At 38.1% G+C, this 19,149-nt stretch overlaps 4 protein-coding genes across 4 annotated transcripts; 2 read left to right on the top strand and 2 right to left on the bottom strand.

Annotated features, from left to right (window-relative positions):
• The first annotated feature begins 121 nt into the window (after positions 1 to 121).
• atp6ap1b (ATPase H+ transporting accessory protein 1b) lies at positions 122 to 5,459 on the top strand. The gene is made up of 10 exons (XM_054609255.1): positions 122 to 268; positions 1,314 to 1,434; positions 1,900 to 1,974; positions 2,068 to 2,261; positions 2,362 to 2,399; positions 2,508 to 2,593; positions 2,756 to 2,976; positions 3,060 to 3,095; positions 4,079 to 4,316; positions 4,474 to 5,459. The coding sequence occupies exons 1-10, from the start codon at positions 159 to 161 to the stop codon at positions 4,684 to 4,686; spliced, it is 1,332 nt and encodes a 443-aa protein (XP_054465230.1). The 5' UTR covers positions 122 to 158; the 3' UTR covers positions 4,687 to 5,459.
• Positions 5,460 to 5,604: 145 nt separating this feature from the next.
• LOC129099904 (protein pitchfork-like) lies at positions 5,605 to 10,852 on the top strand. Its single transcript, XM_054609337.1, has 5 exons — positions 5,605 to 5,863; positions 6,200 to 6,298; positions 8,190 to 8,323; positions 8,392 to 8,509; positions 10,545 to 10,852. The coding sequence occupies exons 1-5, from the start codon at positions 5,714 to 5,716 to the stop codon at positions 10,608 to 10,610; spliced, it is 567 nt and encodes a 188-aa protein (XP_054465312.1). The 5' UTR covers positions 5,605 to 5,713; the 3' UTR covers positions 10,611 to 10,852.
• Positions 10,230 to 16,352, bottom strand: taf8 (TAF8 RNA polymerase II, TATA box binding protein (TBP)-associated factor). The gene is made up of 8 exons (XM_054609336.1): positions 16,215 to 16,352; positions 14,609 to 14,768; positions 13,204 to 13,302; positions 13,037 to 13,099; positions 12,792 to 12,916; positions 12,249 to 12,396; positions 11,946 to 12,088; positions 10,230 to 11,175 (listed from the first exon to the last, which is right to left on the bottom strand). Exons 1-8 carry the CDS (start codon positions 16,260 to 16,262, stop codon positions 11,035 to 11,037), a joined length of 927 nt encoding a protein of 308 aa, XP_054465311.1. The 5' UTR covers positions 16,263 to 16,352; the 3' UTR covers positions 10,230 to 11,034.
• Positions 16,353 to 17,601: 1,249 nt separating this feature from the next.
• On the bottom strand, positions 17,602 to 18,307 carry g0s2 (G0/G1 switch 2). Its single transcript, XM_054609865.1, has 2 exons — positions 18,198 to 18,307; positions 17,602 to 18,056 (listed from the first exon to the last, which is right to left on the bottom strand). Exon 2 carries the CDS (start codon positions 18,035 to 18,037, stop codon positions 17,690 to 17,692), a length of 348 nt encoding a protein of 115 aa, XP_054465840.1. The 5' UTR covers positions 18,038 to 18,056; positions 18,198 to 18,307; the 3' UTR covers positions 17,602 to 17,689.
• Between the last annotated feature and the right edge of the window lie 842 nt (positions 18,308 to 19,149).

Below are 19,149 nucleotides of genomic sequence, written 5' to 3'. Positions count from 1 at the left end.
TGAAGTACTCTGGGTTTCTGAAGGAGGGAATAGCTGCGGCCTGTCGTGGTGTTGAGAAGGGCAGCTGTGGGCGGAGCCAAACGAGAGAACCAGGAAGTCCCTCACATGACTGTCGGCTGGTCTGGGTCACGTGATCAGAGCTTTGCGGAAAAACGAAAATGGCAGGATCGAGGTGCTCAATAATGGCCTTTCTTGCCCTTTTCTTCACCCTTTTCTCCGCAGGGAGCTCCGTTGCTCAAGTGCCACTCCTGATGTGGTCCAGTGACGGGTAATATTTCATTTGTTATTATTTATTCGTCAAGTAAGACAGACTTTAGTAGTCCTCCGACTGTTTGCAGTGCTAATGTGCTAACACTTGTGGCTAGCTGAACTGTCTTCCTTCTTGTATCCAGATAACGCAAAATCTAGCTTATTGAACTAAGCTAGCTAAATAGCATAGCTTTAAGTCTAAAAACAAAGTATGCATTGTTTGTCATAAAACTCTGTGACATTCTGAAGTCCATTGGTGGTTTCTCACAACTTGATGCAGTTATTTGTTGCTTCCATACGAGATTGAAATGATTCAGTGAGTTAGACTACATTGATTGTATTATGATCTCCATTACTCTCCTGTTCATCTCCATGCTCGGGTCATGTTTTTTTAAATATATTTATAGATACATATATTTGCCCTCTTCCCACTTTGAATTGTATCTGCTGCACAGCAATTTCACTCCAGATAAGTTCTATCTTATGTCAGACATATTGTGTTAGATACATTTTTACTAATCTTGTTGTGTCATATGGAAGCCGTTTAAAAAGTTCCCTAAAACATAAAGCAGTAAGGCATTAGACAATAACAACAGGCCGCTCATACAGAAGGAAAGTATACTACAGTATACTATATTTACTATGCTATATAGTATTATGCAGTTTGAGGTGGTTTGATCAGAGGAAGAGGACATCACATCTAGTTTAGGGTTTTACAATAACAACAAATGTTTTTATATTATAAAGACAAATGTATCGATAAAATAGAAGCCTAAACAGGAGCAACTGACATGTTTTTGTTTGGAGACATCTGTCATTACTGTATAATGTTATGGCAGCTTCATTTTGTTTATTTTACACAACTGTTACTGGATTCCTATATGAATGTATGGTGCACACTAATGGTGAGATAAACTTGTGAATGTAGGACTTTTACTTAGAACTGGGGTTTGCAGGATGGATTATGATGTATACCATTCAGTTTTGCTTTACTGTTGGGTTATTGTAACTACGTCTGAATCACAATTTGTTTTTTTTTTTTTGATAATTCCTGCACGTTTTAGTTTACCACCACTGGCCTCACCTGCAGCTGGTCACATCACGTCCAAAGACCAGCTGACTGCCTACCTTACCTCTGCCTTTGGCTCTGGCCCGCACACTGTGCTGTTGTTCCTGCAGGATAAGGTCAGTCCCTGAGACATTAAAACTATATCCCTGCTCTGCAGCAAACATGGTGGTTACAGTATGTCACTAAACAGATTGGAGCTAAGAGTGAAAAGTAGTGTTTAGGAGAAGGACTACTCTGAGATTTTAATAGATTTCACTGTTCATCTATTAAAAAGCTATTCCTTTGATATGGTAGTTGTGCACCACCAACAGGGTAGTAGTGAGTCATGTGTAGTTGCCGTCCCATGTGACACTGTGTAACAGTCTTCTCACTCTGGTGTGACTGTGAGCGTTTGCATTACTTCCCCTTTCACAGTTCCTCTCAAACACATCGTTCGGGCTCGTTCGTTGTGGATCATCATTGTTGTGACCGATAAATGGGATTGACTGATGTTTTATTTGCATTGCAATTTAGTTTGTATTAAGATACAACTATTTCTCCCTTTTGTTAAAAAAAAATTCATTGTCCTTATTTGTGTTCAGTTAAGCAAAGATGACTTCACAGTCTTTGGTGGAGTGTTTGGAAACAAGCAGGATAGTGCCTTTCAAAATCTTGAGGTAGGTTTTTATAACTTTATACATGAGTCCTAAATTTAGATGATTTTTTCAGACTAATAATACTGATAATTCTTTCCATGCACTCCTCCTCAGGCTGCACTGCAGTCTTCTTCCTCATCAGTGACGTTCCCTGCTTTAGAGTGGTCTGATTCCTCTGCCATCCTCTCTCTGCTGCAAGAGAAGCTGGGTGCATCGCCTCTGCTTGTAGACGCAGACACTCTGTCACATCTCAGCATCAACACATCTGCCAGCAATCTCCTGCTCATCAATCTTCCTTACTGTACTGAGTAAGGCTTGTTTTCTTTAGCACATTAGTTAATGTACCTATAAAGTTTCTTTTTTTTTTTTAGCTTGGTGAAAATACTTTTTTTTTTTCTGTTTTTATAGCTTGGACAAGTCTTGCAAAGAAGTCCTACATGACAATGGTAAGTTTTAACTGTTAAGGATTTTCATAGTGTAATGACATCAGCATTTTGGTCACTATATGATATATTTCTGACATGTGTAACTCAAGTGTATTTTTCTTTCAACAGATGAAATTATTGGGAATGTGCTGAGTATCATGAAAGACAAAAATATCCTATACACAGCGATATACACAGGACTAAAGCCATCACGAGTAAGATATTCTAACAGCACATCATGTACCAAAATTGTAAAAAAAAAATATTTGTAAGAATTTCTATGCTTACCCATCATCATAAACTGTAAAAAGCAAACCCAAATGTCCCATGAAGCCATACAAAATAATAATATCAATTTTGATCACTTATCTCTGTAGGTGATTTCAGAGACATCTATGTCTAACCAGCCTGCGGGGAGATCCTTGCTCCAAGCAGTTGTGTTCGATGTCAAACCACCCATCATGTTTAATGTATCCGGTAACCCCTGCATAATGCTTTGGGCTCAGAATCTCAACATCAGCCTTTCAGGGGCGTGGATTGACCTCGCTGCAGAAACACCTTCCATGACAGGATCCCTGTGCAACGGCAGCAACTCACTGTGAGAAGGCCAGCATGTTAGCATTCCATTGTTTTTTCAAGGAGAGAAGTCATTTTAATTGTGTTCTTCTTTTCTCACGTCAGGCTTGTCCTCAGTTATGCTTCAGGCTACACACTAAGGTATGGTAATAAACTACTAATATGAAACAATATTTATACAGTACCAGTCAAAGGTTTGGACACACCTTTTCATTCAACTACTTTGAAGAATCTAAAATATAAAACATATTCTGGTTTGTTGAGCATTTGTTTGTTTACAACATAATTCCATATGTGTTCCTTCATAGTTTGGATGTCTTCAATATTAATCTACAATGTAGAAAAAAAAAAATAAAGAAAAACCATTGAATGAGAAGGTGTGTCCAAACTTTTGACTGGTACTGTACATTTTGGGAAGTCTTTCTTATCTAAGAGTTTGGTAAGAAGATCAAAACCGTTCTTCTATCTACCTGTTAAATATGTCAATACAGACAGCAACTGCTTAACTTACTAATTAATACTGCTGCTGGCAGGTGGATCATTTTACCTTTGGACAGAGCCAGGCTTACCGTTTCCCTCTGTTTTTGGTCTTCATTCAAAGCTAAGCTATGGGCTGCTGAATGTGGCTTTATATTTAAAGGACAGATATGAGAGTGGTATTGGTCTTCTTATTTAACTCTCGGAAAGACTTCAAAAAAGCATTTTTTTTCCACCAAAAACTATTTCTTTTAATCTACTTCAACTCTTAAAGTAAATCTTTATTATGTTAAATATTTCTGAACAATCAAGCACCGTCTTTAGGGATTATGAATCAGGTTTATCTGTTTCATTGTGTTTTCAAGGCCTTTAATCTTTGAATAACTGTCTCAGCCCCTGTGTAATTATAGACTTTATTCTTAAGCATAACTTGACTTTAGATTACGTTTTGTATTATATTGGGTTTTACTTTAGTTCAGTGTAAGTGCTGTCTGTCTCTGTATTTTTTAACTACCACTAGAAATTGTTCCAAACCTACAAACAAGGGTGCTATTTGTTGATTGATAGATTTATTAATACAGTATTTGTCACAATGAATACTAGTCTATTACACTGATATGCTGGAACACTCTTCCGTTGATCTCCAGTTTTGCCATGAGTCAGCGGTTCTATCCTGTGTCTGCACGGAACTGGTTCACCCTGGATTCTGTGCAGCTGCAGGCAAACGGTCTTACTGCATCTTTCATCGGGAGGCGCAACATCTACGCCCCTGCAGAGTATTCCTTCCACTGCCAGTCCGTCACCAGCTTCCGAGATATTCTGCTAGTGCCAAACAACACCAACCAGAACACCTCTCTGTGGAGGCTCAATTTTGTCGACTTCCAGGTACGACTATAGTAGTGCTGTATTTTACATCCTGCCACTCATTATTCCTGCAACAGTGCGTCAAGTACTTTTTTTTAATGTTTAGTGTTTTTGATCATCAGGTGTCCCTAAAGTCTCCCTGTTCACTGAAGTTTTTTGTATGCATTTTCTGATACAGATTCAGGGCTTCGGTTTGGCCAACGGAACCGATTTCTCCTATGCCAGTGACTGTGCCGGGTTCTTTACCCCAGGGATTTGGATGGGGCTGGTGACCGGACTGCTCCTGCTGTTGATTTTCGTATATGGTCTGCACATGATCATGCAGCTGCACACCATGGATCGATTTGACGACCCCAAAGGTCCATCGATTTCAGTGCCTCAGTCGGAGTGAAGCGCTCCCAAATACAAACACTCCTCAGTCCGTCAGTGCCTCCCAGGAAAGTCCTTCCTTGTCATGTAGCTTCTGTGAGCTTGGGCCTTTTTCTTCGAAGATATTTATCTGACAGAAGGACCTTTCCTCCAATGTTCTCTTCTTTAGTTTTCTTTCCTGACTCGTTCCACAGCTCTCTTTCGGTTACTATTATCTTGCAAGGCACATTCCTCTTCATCTCTCCGTATTTGCAAGTGCCAAAGTGGATGCAACTTTCATATGAGTCGATTTTGAGCATATGTGCTAAATATGTTTTTGTGCCACAGTTGGCCAGGCACTGGCTATTTTTCCTAAAATAATTAGCAATAATTCCTGGAAACGGAGAATGTCTTGTGTGCCAACATGAATGTGAATGCTGGATTCTGTAGGACCGTCTCAGTCTCAGGCCCCCCCCAACTCAGCTGTTATTTAAAGACTACTGGTTATGAAAGAAGTGCCTGTATGTAGAGAGTAGATTGCTTTTTGTGACTGTGTTTTGGAACTGCCTTACAAAAGTATGCAAATACTTAACCTTGGATTACCTCTGCTCTTATCACTCACAGACAAATCCAAATCAAGTGCCACCACTTAAATCCAATATTTTTTGGACGAATAATTTATTTATATAAAAAAAAAGGTCATCCCTTGCTTAAGGTTAATCAAAACGTGTTATAACAGTGCCTCAGTTCTGAATTTGTCAAATTATGAATGTGCCAATGTACATTGTCTCTAATTAAAAATAAAAATATCTATAAATTGTGATTTTTAGTGGCGTTGTTGTGAATGCAAATATTTAAGTAATTTGTCAGCTTTAACGTCAGCCAAGAATTTTTATTTTTTTATTTTATTTGTCATTTAATTAACGCAACAACCCGGTTGCCATCGTTACGGCAAGTCAACACTACGACGTCATAGCAGGTCGAGACGGAGCTCTCTGTGTGGTGGTGTAACTCTGCTTCTACCCTCCAGCTCTCACTACTCTCTCTTGCCCACACAAATTGTTTCCAAAATGTCAGAGGTTTGTTTCCAGAGAGTTCATTTTGGCAGCTCTCAGGAGAGGAAACTCTTCCCCTACCATTTTGCACCAGACCGGCTGGGAAACCAAATGTCCCGAGAGGTGGCGCCGGACGTCGGCCCTGGCTGCTATGACAACCATGAGGTTTGTGTCGTCATCAAATGTCTGCCACACAGAGTTTATTTGTGTTTCATACCATGATTTGCAGGTTGCTTTATGATGACACGTGTAGGCCAGTATATGATTTTAACCCTTTCATGCATAGAGGTCACTACAGTGCACAGCTATTCAAATGTTGTTTTCATATTTGAATAGTTGCACATCAGCCACTACAGTGAGTGCTACTGTAGTGTCTGATGTGCAACTATGCCATCAAAACCCATGCATATACAAGAAAACAATATTTGAATAGCTGTGCACTGTAGTGACCTCTATGCATGAAAGGGATAACTGGTCTTAATATTTCCTTTTTCTTCACAGTTTGGCACCATCATTTATGACTTACAGAAGAAACCGGAAAGTAGGAAAGGATATGGTCTCTCTGCGAGGACTGCAGCTCGCTTTCCGGCCTGTAGCAAGGTGGTAGGCTCCATGAAACACATTCACCTAAAATGCGTTACCTGCTCGAACACATTTAAGTAGCTGGAGTTATTTTAAACGGACCCAAAGTTAAGTTTATTTGGACAGTGGTGGAATGTAATTACATACTCAAGTAATATAGCTACCCAAATACATTTTTGACTATTTCTATTTAATGCTACTTTTAACTTTTCCACTACAATTTGGAAACCAGTATTGTACTTGTAACCCTACTACATTTATCTAGTAATATAAGTTATGAATTACTTTGCAGTCTCAGTTTATTAACATTAGGATGCATTATGGATTAAGCTGGCTTGCAGTTAATAAAGTAGTTGAAATGGTCTCCACCTTTACCAGCTGCACCATTAAGATGATGAACACAATAATGCATCAATAATTATAATCCAATAATATATACATTACTTTGAAATTGGCCATTCTGCATACTGTGTAATTTTACTTTCAGTAGGCCTAGATTTTGATGCTAATACATTTGAGTTTTTTCTCAATGTTGATTTTTATTGCAGGACTTTTCATTTAGAGTATATAGCCTCTGTAGTATTGCTGTTTTTCTGAACACCACTGCATACAGTAATAATGTTTAACTATGCATGACTCATGGTTTAAAGCATTAATTGATACAGGGTTGGGTTTATTATAAAATCCTGCTGCTCATTAACGTTAACAAATCATCAAGTCGCTATGTGTTTAGTTCACACATAATAGATAAGCAATCAAGGAATGTTCCCAGTTACCTTATACATGAATTGATATGCAACCAAATTAACTGGATTCCAGATACACTTCATTTCAGCCCATACATTTGGTCAGCCTCTCCGAAAGCCGAAAAGTAACCTATTCTCATAGAAATATATTTCTAAATAATATATGAAATCATAGTGAGTTTATCCTTTGTTAACGGTGAGCAACAGGAATCCACGATACATCCTGCAATAATAAATGCACCTAAATCATTACGAGTCATACATTAGTTTAACATTAGTCAAATATAATATTTGTACCATTTTCATAACGTTCTAACACACTAGGAAGTAAAAGGACATTTAAGTCGATGGCATTCACTTTGGTTATCCCAGTTTGGGCTTAAGTCTTTGAAACTGAATCATTTTAGGTATAAAAAAAAATATATATTATCAGGAAATTACATCCAAAATAATAAAAGTTAAAGAACTCCATGCAAATGTCCCGTTACTGTTCCTATTATATACTATTTATATTATTTTATTAGAATACTATTACTCCCGGTTTAATGTAAAAGAACGGTTTTACTGTTTTAGCTGGTTGAGTTGGAGCTAAACTATTAACGTATGATCATTTTCATTATGGATAAATTTGCTGATTATTTTCACTATAAATCAATTGTGTGTAAAATCAGAAAATAGTGAGAAATACCACCAACATTACCCAGAGCCCAAAGTGACACCTTGGTTTGTTTTGTCCAACCAACAGTCCTAATCTCAACATTAATAAAGATAGAAAATTATTGATTAATTCACTTCCCATTTCAGCTGTACTTGTACTTACTGATGGACAGTTTCACTTATACGTATTTGAAGCAAAAGGTGTTTACTTAATAATAAGTAACTTAATACTAAGTAACCATAAGTATTTTGTTTTTTATAAGCACTTTGCATGTTTTGTGTGGAAAAAAATCATTCCTTTGTAAAATGACTTGCAACTAGCAGTAAATGTACCTAGTTACCTTTCACCACTGCTAAAAACCAGAACACATCAGCCACCACTGCTTTTGATTTCACCGTTCATCATGACACTTCTGACTTGTGGGTCCCCTAACTTTATGGAAATGCTGTGCTAAATGGATGGAATAACATGTTTAAATTGAATTTGTTACAATGTCTATCAACAGATAGTGACCCCTTCCCCACTGCAGTACCAGCGGGATCAAAGCCGGTCCAGAGTCCCTCCTCCGAGCAAAACACCTTTCGACTCAAGCACACAGAGGTTCAGAAGCGTGCCGTGTACCGTTGAGCAGAGCCCAGGGTGAGAAAGAGACTCACACAGACACACAACAGTGCTGAACTGAGCTGACAGATACTTTTGTGAAACAGGCCTGGGACCTACGCTCATGATGCAGTGACAAACAGGAAAGTGAGCTGGCCGATGTGCTTCGGGAGCCCAGATTTGTCCGGACTGCCTCAGATGAAGAAGAAGTCACTCAGGGTCAAGGTGAAGGGGTTCATACATGCAAACACATATCAATTTACAAGCTAAAAGCAGGGATATAAATAATATTATTTATATATATATATATATAAAAAAACAGCATGAGAACATTTTCTAGACTTTCACATGGTGTGTTCAGTAGATCACTGGATCCATTATCAGAAAGCAGCTTAATGCTGGTATCAGAAATGTTTTTTCTGATAATCATAGAGACGTTTGCTGATTCAACCTCTTAGTGAAAGTACCACTTTTTTTATGGCATGCATACTATCACTTTTTTATGACATACTTTAACAAGGAAAAAATAGTAAGCAGATGAAGACAGTGTTATATCCTCTGTTCAGACAAGTGGTCTCTCTGGGACTGGTGAGGATAACTGCAATCTAATCATAGAGACCTGCCTGAACAAGTTAAGGCCAAGAAAGTGAATGCAACATTAAATACTACATTTTGTGACACAGGTAGCACTGCATCATTTTTGCAAAGTTGACAATCTTTCTGTGTAGAGGGTGTTAGTTGGACAAGGTTGTGTCCAGTCTGACCTCCTCAAGTTCAAAATCCTCTCGAAGACCGAAGAGTCTATTAACAGTCAGTTCGGTCTATGATCCGCTAAGAATGTTGGCACCAGTAGTCCTGAGTTTCTAGAAGATCCTGCAACATTTGTGAAGGAAAAAGTTTGGTTGGGATAATACTTTACCAGACTCCATTGTACATGAATGGAAGAGCTGGATTCAGGATCTTCATAAGTTGGAAGACCTCAAAGTTAACAGATGCGTCAAACCCACACACTTTGAAATGGTGACATCTGCTCAACTGCTCATCATTTTTGCTGATTTGTGCTTTGAGAGCCCGGTCCCTCCATGCAGTAGAGCCTACCAATAAAACATGCTATACTATAACTTTTTTATAATTTTGTTCGACATGCAATACTATGACTTCTTCATGATTATTTTCAACATGCTATTCTATGACTTTTTTATGCTTATTTTCGACATGCTATACTATGACTTTTTTCGACATGCTGTACTATGACTTTTTTATGCTTATTTTCAACATGCTATACTATGACTTTTTTCGACATGCTATACTATGACTTTTTTTCGACATGCTATACTATGATTTTTTTTCGATATTCTATACTATAAAAAGAGCAAAACTTTTGCACTCCAGTAGGACGACAGGTGCGTAGGAGAATACCTTAAGTAGACAGTAGGTTAATTATAAATAACCTGATGAAGGTCTATGCACCGAAACGTCGTGACTAAAATACATTTATATGCAAGTGAAGAAGCCAGTGTGCGGGAGTTTTTGTTCGACATTCTATACTATGACTTTTTTCCACATGCTATACTATGATGTTTTCATGTTTTTTTCGATATGCAGTACTATGACTTTTTTATGCTTATTTTCATCATGCTATACTATGACTTTTTCCGACATGCTATATTATGATTTTTTCGACATGCTAAACTATGACTTTTTTTATAATTTGTTCGACATGCAATACTATGACTTTTTTTCGATATGCTATACTATGACTTTTTCATGATTATTTTCGACATTTTATACTATGACTTTTTTTATTATGATTTTTGACATACTATACTAAGACCTTTTTCGACATAATAATTCACCTGAACTTATGTCAGAAATGTTTTTTACTATCAATAAAGCCTGTTAAAACACAAAAAAAACAATGTATTGATCCGACGAGCTAGAAGAATCTGTGTAAAATATTTTAATATGTTAATATATTTAACCTACTATGACTTTTTTTCAATATGCAATACTATGACTTGTACGAATGCTCTGCACCCGTACATAGAACCCTAACCCTTAACCCAGACATGAGACATGTGTTTCCTCAAAATTTCCACTCTTCAAGGAGTTTGATGTACAGATAAACAAAAAAAAGTTTTACAATTATAGCCGATCCTGAATCAATGTCACAGTTCCTGCTAAAAGATTCATGATTTTCTCATAGGACTTCTATGTGGAAGTCTTGAGCGACATCTAATCCTCTTTTGTTTTCCTTCAGCTGAACAGTGAAAAGGAGTTCCTGAAGCACAGAAACAGAGTGGCCTACATGAGTTTGTACTATTAACTCTAAAGCTGAAGGATGTATCCCATCCCATCGTGACAGTTACGCAAGATGTTGCCTTCGTCATCATTTTTAACTGAAACTTTAATTCACTACTGAAACTGTTGTCAAGAAATGTTTGATATCTCAAGTTAAAAGTAAACAAAAGAAACGTATTTTTCTTTATTCTCAAAAATGACTGTTTTCCTGTGTGGTTTGTATATTACACCATGATGTTGCTTACAAAGTGAAATTACACAATGTTTAACAAAGTGAGTGCTTGGTGAAGAAATTATGATAGTTAAAACAACAAAGGAAAGTTCTCTCTTCAATAGAAGTCAGCATACAAAAAGCCAACAGCAGTGCTGGTCCCGGCTCACACAGCAGGTTTCAACACCGGGCTGCTGCTCTCTGTGGAGGGATCTGAGTCTGTTGGTCCACTTTGGACTCATTTCTTCCTCCTCACTTTGGGTTTCTTTACTGGCCGAAGGTACGGGTTATCGATCACATTGTCCTCAGTGGCCTTTACAGAAGGAACAACTCCGCTAGGAGGAAGCATGGAGTTCTCTTTGTCAGCTCCTGGATCATCCTGAATGAGGAAAAAAGAAAAAAGATGCAAGTGAGAAATCCTTGTTGAACATCCGAATTTCCCCCATGGGGATCAATAAAGGAATATAATAATAATAATAATAATAACAACAAGCTCCCATACAACTTGAACATCACCCATTGAAAGGAATCATTTAACGTTTTGCAAAAATGTGTGTATTTGCTTTCTTATAGGGAGAAGATTGATACCATGTCCAAGGGTGTAGTATAGAGCTTTAGCCAGCAATCTTAGCATAGCTTAGCATAAAGAGCGGTAACAGGGTGAACCTTTCAGCCTCTGTGGTTTCTGCTCATCAGTTTTATTAATAATGCAATTGCACCTTCTATTGATTGTTCTGCAGAAGGAATGCAAAGGCTCATGGGAGTGTGTTTTAATGATGTTCTTATGTTTTGGGTGTGAATTTATGTAATGTGGGATTTAGTGTTTGTGTGGTTAGTTGAGTTGTCATGATCAATTTACCTGTGTAGAGAATGAGAGCCTATGTGCAGTGTATTTTTAATCTGTCCAATGATCATCAAAAAGCTTGGAAAATCTAAAACTCTCATGATTTAATTCTTCCACGGAGTTCGCTACAATTAAATCAAAAACTGCATTTCACGGTAGGACTTTTAGCTTTTCAAATACATTACCAAGAAGTAACAATTTTAAAACCTCTGGAAATCTAGGAACTCCGAGAGAGAGACACTGGTGGTAGGAAAACGCAGAGCATATCGGACACCGGGCATGTTTGAGTTACAGTTAACACTTACACTGATATTGTTTCCTGTTGCGTTCTCGCTGTCTGTCTGGTCGTCCTGCTCAGAGGAGTCCGTCTCCTCCAGAGTCTGCAATTCCAGCTCTGAGGGCAGGAGGGCGCTGAGATATGGGATAGTGCTCGGCTGTGCTGCGATCACTGAAAACACAATTAAGCGTATTAGAACTTGTGTTAATAAAAAATCCTTTCGTAGCATAACAGACATGTTGGCATACCGAAAACAAGACGGACATGAATGTGTAAACAACATATTAGAACCTGTTTTGGAAATACAGGTCCACTTGGTGGAATCACTTACATGGGAAGGCAGTGATGTCGTCTTTGAAGAGGCTCTGAGTTTCTCCGGTCTTGGCCATGAAGCGTGTGAGCGCTCGCTCCACGTCTCTCCTCTGACTTGCTGCCTTTTCTCGAACCACTTGGTAGTCTGACACGGGCTCTCTGAACGTCTGAGTGCAGAAGGGAAAACACACCACACACAATTCACTTTCAGTCAGAGTGAACATTATACATAATGGATTTTATTCTATCTTCATAAATAATATTACTAAAGGACAATTACATCGGTTCAGGGTTTGTCTCAGGATCTCTGTAACAACTAGGGTTGGGTACCATTCACATTTGAACCGATACTTGTACCCATTGCTACTTTTTTTTTGGTACTCTGTGATAATAAAACATTTATTTTAGTCCATATTTAAATTTCAACCTCGTTATACATTTAGAACATTTTGTTATTTATTTAGAATTTTTTTTTCACACCACACAAAATTGAAACCCCTTCCTTCTGTCCCTACAACCTACAGCCTGTTACAGAGGCACAATGTGAGAACGCTTGACTCACGGGTGTTTTGATGTAGGTGTGAGGGTCAGGAAACTCCGGGAAGTGGCCGGGGATGTGAGCTGGATGTGTGCGTTTCTGGCCGGCTGACAGTGCTTTGGGAGTCACAGGTGGGTTCGTTACTGGAGCTGAAATTCATAAAATCCAAAACACAAAGAGAATATTAGAATCGATGTAGAAAGTTAGAATACCATCACCAATAAATAACATAATACATATGAACTGTGAAAAGTAAAGTTCCTACTCACGGGCAGTTATAACCATCCTCTGGGATCTCTTGGCGTACAAAGGCAGGGTGTCGGCTTTGAACCCTGCAGGGGAACAAACAGATTAAATGATGTTCTCTATGTTACCTTGTGATAGCAATGTATAATTGCATACATTATCCATAATGATGGTGTCCTCCAGTACTTACCCATTTCAATGAGTGTGATCACTGTATCTGACAGGGTTGGGATGCTTCTGGCCGTGTGTTCACAATAAGATTTAGCACACCGACCTATTTCAGTTATATCTAGGAAAGGGAAGAAACACGTCTGGGTTTAGAGAAGTCTCTTATGTAGACTAAACATTTTGCCGATAGAACAAATAGATGAGTCATAAAAGATGCGATTTCATTTCTGTTAGCAGGATTTATCAACAAATGCATTCTCTGCCAATGCAGAGTACCTATCCAGTACCAGTGCTCTTTGTGCATGGCTCATTCTCAGTCCTGATTTTCTGAAGCAGTCACCTTCATGTAATAAAACTATTTCCACCTGAATGTGTATTATTGGAAAAACTATACTGAATCCTTTTGGTCACACGAGCTGTCTGCGAATGGCACGGTAAACACAGTAAAGTTCTACCACTGCTGTCACATTAAAATGCATTAATTGATTGTAGAACATGCAGGATGTGATGAATCAGCTGCAGCATAATGTGTTAATTTATCTCACAGCAGCAAATGAATGCTGTATTGACTGTGGATCGGTCACATCTGGACGATGTCCAACACGCATAATAAGGTCTGCATGAGAGAAGATACCGATACAATAAATCAATACAACGCAATGGCAGCAACTAACATGATGAATGACCCCCACATGGATCAAACTATATCTACAAACAAAGAAGCCTTCACAAATGTTTTTAGGCAAGGCTTTTAAGACGTACAACAGATTTCTACTCGTCCAAAATCTGTCTTTACATGTTGGCATAGTAAATGTGATCTGGCACAAAGAAAGGTTGACATGGGTGAGCTTCAAATGCAAGTTTAGCTAAATTAAAACCTGTCTCAAAACTCTTCCACATTGCTTTATTTATGTATTTTTGTTTTATACCAAATGTTTTCAACCATTTTGCCTTCAGCAGGGTTGAATCATTGACAGGTGAATTGCAAGCGAATCATGAGGTGAAAATAGCAGCTAAAAACTATTTGCTATGTAAAGATATAGTCAAAGTAATATCTACTTGAGCAAAGAATGACATCCCTCTCCCTCTGTGTGTGTGTGTGTGTGTGTGTGTGTGTGTGTGTGTGTGTGTGTGTGTGTGTGTGTGTTGCACTTATTTTTTCAGGATTCGACTCGCTAGAATAGTTTATACAGCATGTTGTTGTTATTATTACCGTTTTAAATTTGTTCTATGTAGTTTTTGTTAGATGTCCTTCGTCCTGCCTACCTGTACTATGTGCTGTAACACAAACTTTTAAGGTCACTATAGACTAAACTGATAAAGGCAACTTAGTGGAAAACATTTGGTGAATAAAGCATGGTGCCCTGGAGAAGAACTGTGCTTAGGAAAATGAACACAAGCACATCTGCTTTAGGATTCATACATACAGCTTTGCATCATCTCAGTGAGCGTCTCCACTGCTGCCTTCTCGGCGCTCTCAAAGCCACACTCCGTCAGCAGGGCACTGACAACGACCTGCAGGGTGCGACGTCGGGCCAGGTGGTAGTTCTCTGCAGGGCTGGTAGCTGCTTTACCACCACTTCCGCGCTGAAATACAAAAATGAAGTAACACATTTAATCTGTGAGAAAAAATACATCAGACACTTAAAGAGCCACGTAAAGAAACTGGGTTATCGCAGCAGGAAAGAAAGACCCATAACATTAAATACAAAAAGGTACAAAACTAATACAACAACCAAATAGATTGTGAATATAAAAACATTAACACAGTATTACCATTTAAGGTATATAGCTTTGTATATCCTATTTGGCTGAGTAGGGAGAAACTCGTCGGGGTGTAAGTCCTACAGAGAATTTAGGGCTGGATGATAATTCAATATGATAATTCATCGTCTTTCAATATAAACTTTCTGTAATTAAATCATATAGCCTATCTAGATATCATGAGACCCAAATACTTAATTAAAAAATATTAAATTATCTTGATTGATAACAATCACATACTTACTCAAACTTCAGAAAATCTGATCTTTTTGCACTGAAGTTCTTAATTAAATGGGAAACTACTCTAAACTATACTCATTATTTCATCATACTTTTCATTTGTCAAGTATTTAATTAAGACTGGAGTATACAAAAATAGGTTGAACTATTTATTAGTTTAATAATATTCCTATGGTAAAGGCGGCACATGTGCATGCTGTTGCTGGTAGCTCTCATCAATTTTGCTATTATTTTTTTTTAAGGATTCAAGGATCAGTTTGTCAGATTAGTTGACATTATGCAACACAGGGAAGCCCAACAAAATGCAGATGTAGCCCTCTTGCTACCCAAGTGAAACTTGACAAACATCAAATCAAAATTGTAGTACATTCCTGTGTTGCACAATGACAATAAATAAACCCTTGAATATCTGTCTATGAGACGTAATAAATATACAGTACCAGTCAAAAGTTTGGACACACCTTCTCATTCAACTACTTTGAAGAATCTAAAATATAAAACATATTCTGGTTTGTTGAGCATTTGTTTGTTTACCACATAATTCCATATGTGTTTCTTCATAGTTTGGATGTCTTCAATATAAATCTACAATGTAGAAAAAAATAAAAATAAAGAAAAACCATTGAATGAGAAGGTGTCCAAACTTTTGACTGGTACTGTAAGTACTCAAGTTAAGTACAGGTTAAATGTACTTAACACTAGTGTCATTCCCCCTTTCACAGTATTCCTTTATATAGAATATTATATTATTATGTTTTCATCAGTAGATTATTGAGTGTTTTAGATGTAGATGTAAATGTAGTAGACTATAAGTATTAAGTAGCATAATATGGAAGTAATGCAAGTAGAGTATCAATGTACAAACACTTCCCACCATTGCTGTTTGACAAGCTTAGATTACAGGAGCACACTTAGCTGCACATTAGCATTAGCAGCGTGCTAGCCGCTAGCCTAACACTACACACTAACATTACAGGTTGAGTTAGCTACATCCTGCTAATGACAGTGAGCATGAAACGCGTCTCTTACCCCTCCTGCGTTCAGTGAACCCCCCGATGCCACCGCAGGATCTGCCATAGGTAATGAATTAAACTAATTGAACTGTATGGTGAGAAAAACGTTATTTATGTGACGGCCGTGTAGCCTAGCCGCCGTTGGTAAACACGGTGGGAATTTATGTCGTCATTTCCTGTTCCGCGGGCGGAAGTTGAAACTCATAGAATACTTACTGTCGCCATCTAGTGGTTGTATGTGGAATTACAGCGGCTACATGAGATAAACATGTTAAACCATGTTTATTTCATTTTCCTCACTGAATACTAGTGTGCATTGGTGTAATTTAACTAAGTAAGTTAGGAAGTAGTTTTACCCAAGTACTGTAGCATAAATAAATACTTAAATTATTGGTATTTGTACTTACTTGAGTAGGCTATTTATTTCTATTTTATGCACCGTTATACCTCCCTCCACTACATCACAGAGGCAAATCTTGTATATTTGTCTGACAGCTTTAGTCGCTAGTTACATTTCAGAAACTATTTGCATTGCTGTAGATAAAACTACCCAATATAACGTAGTTATAAATAATAGGCTGATATAACTAGTGCAACTTGTAACAAATCTACAGCAGTTAAATGCAACATACGCATTAATGCAGCAGTAATATTAATCCAAAACCATCATATATAACAGTAAAACAGTGATAAGGACCGTTTTTTTTTTTTGCAGAATGATTACTTATGATAAATTATGTAAACCTAAATGTTGCTGATAATAATCATATCTTATTTAAGTATGGTTCTGATTGCAGAATTTGTTCTTGTAATGGAATATTTTTACAGTGCTTTGCTGCTACTTTTACTTAAGTAACGGATTAGAATACTTCTTCTTAACACATCTTACATGAAATGCGTGTGCTAAAACCCAGCATACAGTAAGAGGGGAAGAAATGGGTATTGAAGGGATCTGAAAGTGAGGACGCCTTACCTCTCATTAGTAACATAAACGGTGACAACAAACTGGCCAAATCTGTGTACTCAGCATACATTTGTCAGACAAGGTAAAATTGATCATGGTAAAATGTTCATCTTTTCTTCATTTACAAATGTATGTCCTGTCATTAATACATCTATTCGATCTTCTTGCAACATGTGCAAAGGGCTATATTACTCTAAAATAAGACCTCAATCAGTTGCTAGCTGAAAAATACTTTTACTAGAGTGCAAAATGAATGAACGCACACAAATTCCATTTTCCCCCAACACATTCATCAAAGCACTTCTAAAGGTATGTGCTGCCCAGCAGCGAGACATTTCTGTACCCTCCAGTTTTGAGTGTATCTACTATTTTTTTGCCAGTCAACAGGGGCATATTGAATGTTTAACCAAATCTGGAATAAAAGAATGAGTACAAAGTGACCATTTCCACTTGGGGTTTTAATTTACCACCATCACCATCAACATTGCGAGTGTTGTGTCCATTTACAGCAGGATGGAAGGGTTTCTTTAAGAAGCATATAGGCGGTTAGAGCTTCTCTGCCCAGTCACCAGATGTTTGGCCTTGGTCTCCATCACTACCGTATCCATCACGTCAACAACTTCGGGGCGAACCAAGGTGGTGTGTGACTTCAACACCTGCTTTTTCTGCTTCTCCTTCTTCACGATCAGCTCAGCTGGTGCGTCCTCAACAGTCTCCTGCTCCACAAATGGCAGCAAAATTGTTTCCATCAGTCCAGCAACAGCTCCCAGTACTATCATAGTTGAGCCAAGCATGTAGATCTTGAGCATGCCTCGGCTTGGCCTCTGGTTTAGCATCTCCTTAGCGAAGGGGATGATCTCACCAATGGTTTCCATAGTGTGCTGTTTGATAAGTCTGTTGAAGGAAAAAACAGATGTTATGTTAAAGAAAATTGTCAGAGAACTCCTTTGATTAACTGTTGAAAGCACTTTTTAAACTTAATTCAATCTTTCTACTATACACAGACAATGTTGATTCTGATAGGCAGATACTTACTTTGAAGCACACCACAAACTATCAAGTGCACGACCCGGTCAATGATTTGCAGGCAAACAGGAGAGGGCAGATCCTGGGATTTAAACCCAAGTGGATCCAGGTCAACTCCCACAATGGCGATGGAATGCATATTCATGAGGCTTTAACTATTGCCTTTTGGATATCAGGGCCTTTTGGGGGTAAAAGGGCATGGGTTTTTAGAACAAGAAGTGAAACTAATACTCCCTGTAGGTGAAACTGTGCATGTGACATCACATGAGGTCTGTATGTGAGATACATAGATCCTACCCTGAGCCTTCCGCTTAGCACTGATTGCATTCTTATTAGTTTTCTGCACTTATTGTATTCGTATTAGTTTGTTTCTGCACTGTACTTTTGCTCTGGTTTATGCTCTTAGATGCTTGTTTAAAAAAGGAGATGCACTTATGACTTCTGGTGACTAGTAGTTCTCTTGAATACCTATGTTGAATACACTTATTGTAAGTCGCTTTGGATAAAGGCGTCTGCTAAATGACTGTAATGTAATGTAATGTAATGTAATATATCTCAAATACTTAACACGTTACGTGGCTTGTTGCTGTAAATATTGATCCTCATCACGAGAGCTTGAATATTGTCCAATCACAGCATGTGAAACTATATTAAGCTGATCTCATTTATTGGCGGGAAGGCATTGTGATCATGCCGTTTTGAGCTTCTTTGGTTCATGCTCACTGTCTGACCAAAGAGCTGACTATCAAGCAGCGAGAGATGGCAGAGGGGTGTGAGTGTGTGAGTATGAGTGTGTGCCTCTGTCTGAAACTCTCTGACCTTTGACCTTGTCCACTCACTGCAAGAGAGGAGGGAGTGAAGTCAGGCAAATGAATTGTGAAATGTCTGATCTTTGTCACAGAGACGTGTGATCAAATCTCAGTGAATATGCCAACCGGCCAACGCCATGAGATGTCTGCAT

The sequence above is a fragment of the Anoplopoma fimbria genome, chromosome 12 (genome assembly GCF_027596085.1).
Source record: "Anoplopoma fimbria isolate UVic2021 breed Golden Eagle Sablefish chromosome 12, Afim_UVic_2022, whole genome shotgun sequence".
NCBI classification, from domain to species: domain Eukaryota; kingdom Metazoa; phylum Chordata; class Actinopteri; order Perciformes; family Anoplopomatidae; genus Anoplopoma; species Anoplopoma fimbria.
Note: the sequence above shows the minus strand (reverse complement) of the source record. Positions and strands in the feature narration are given on the sequence as shown.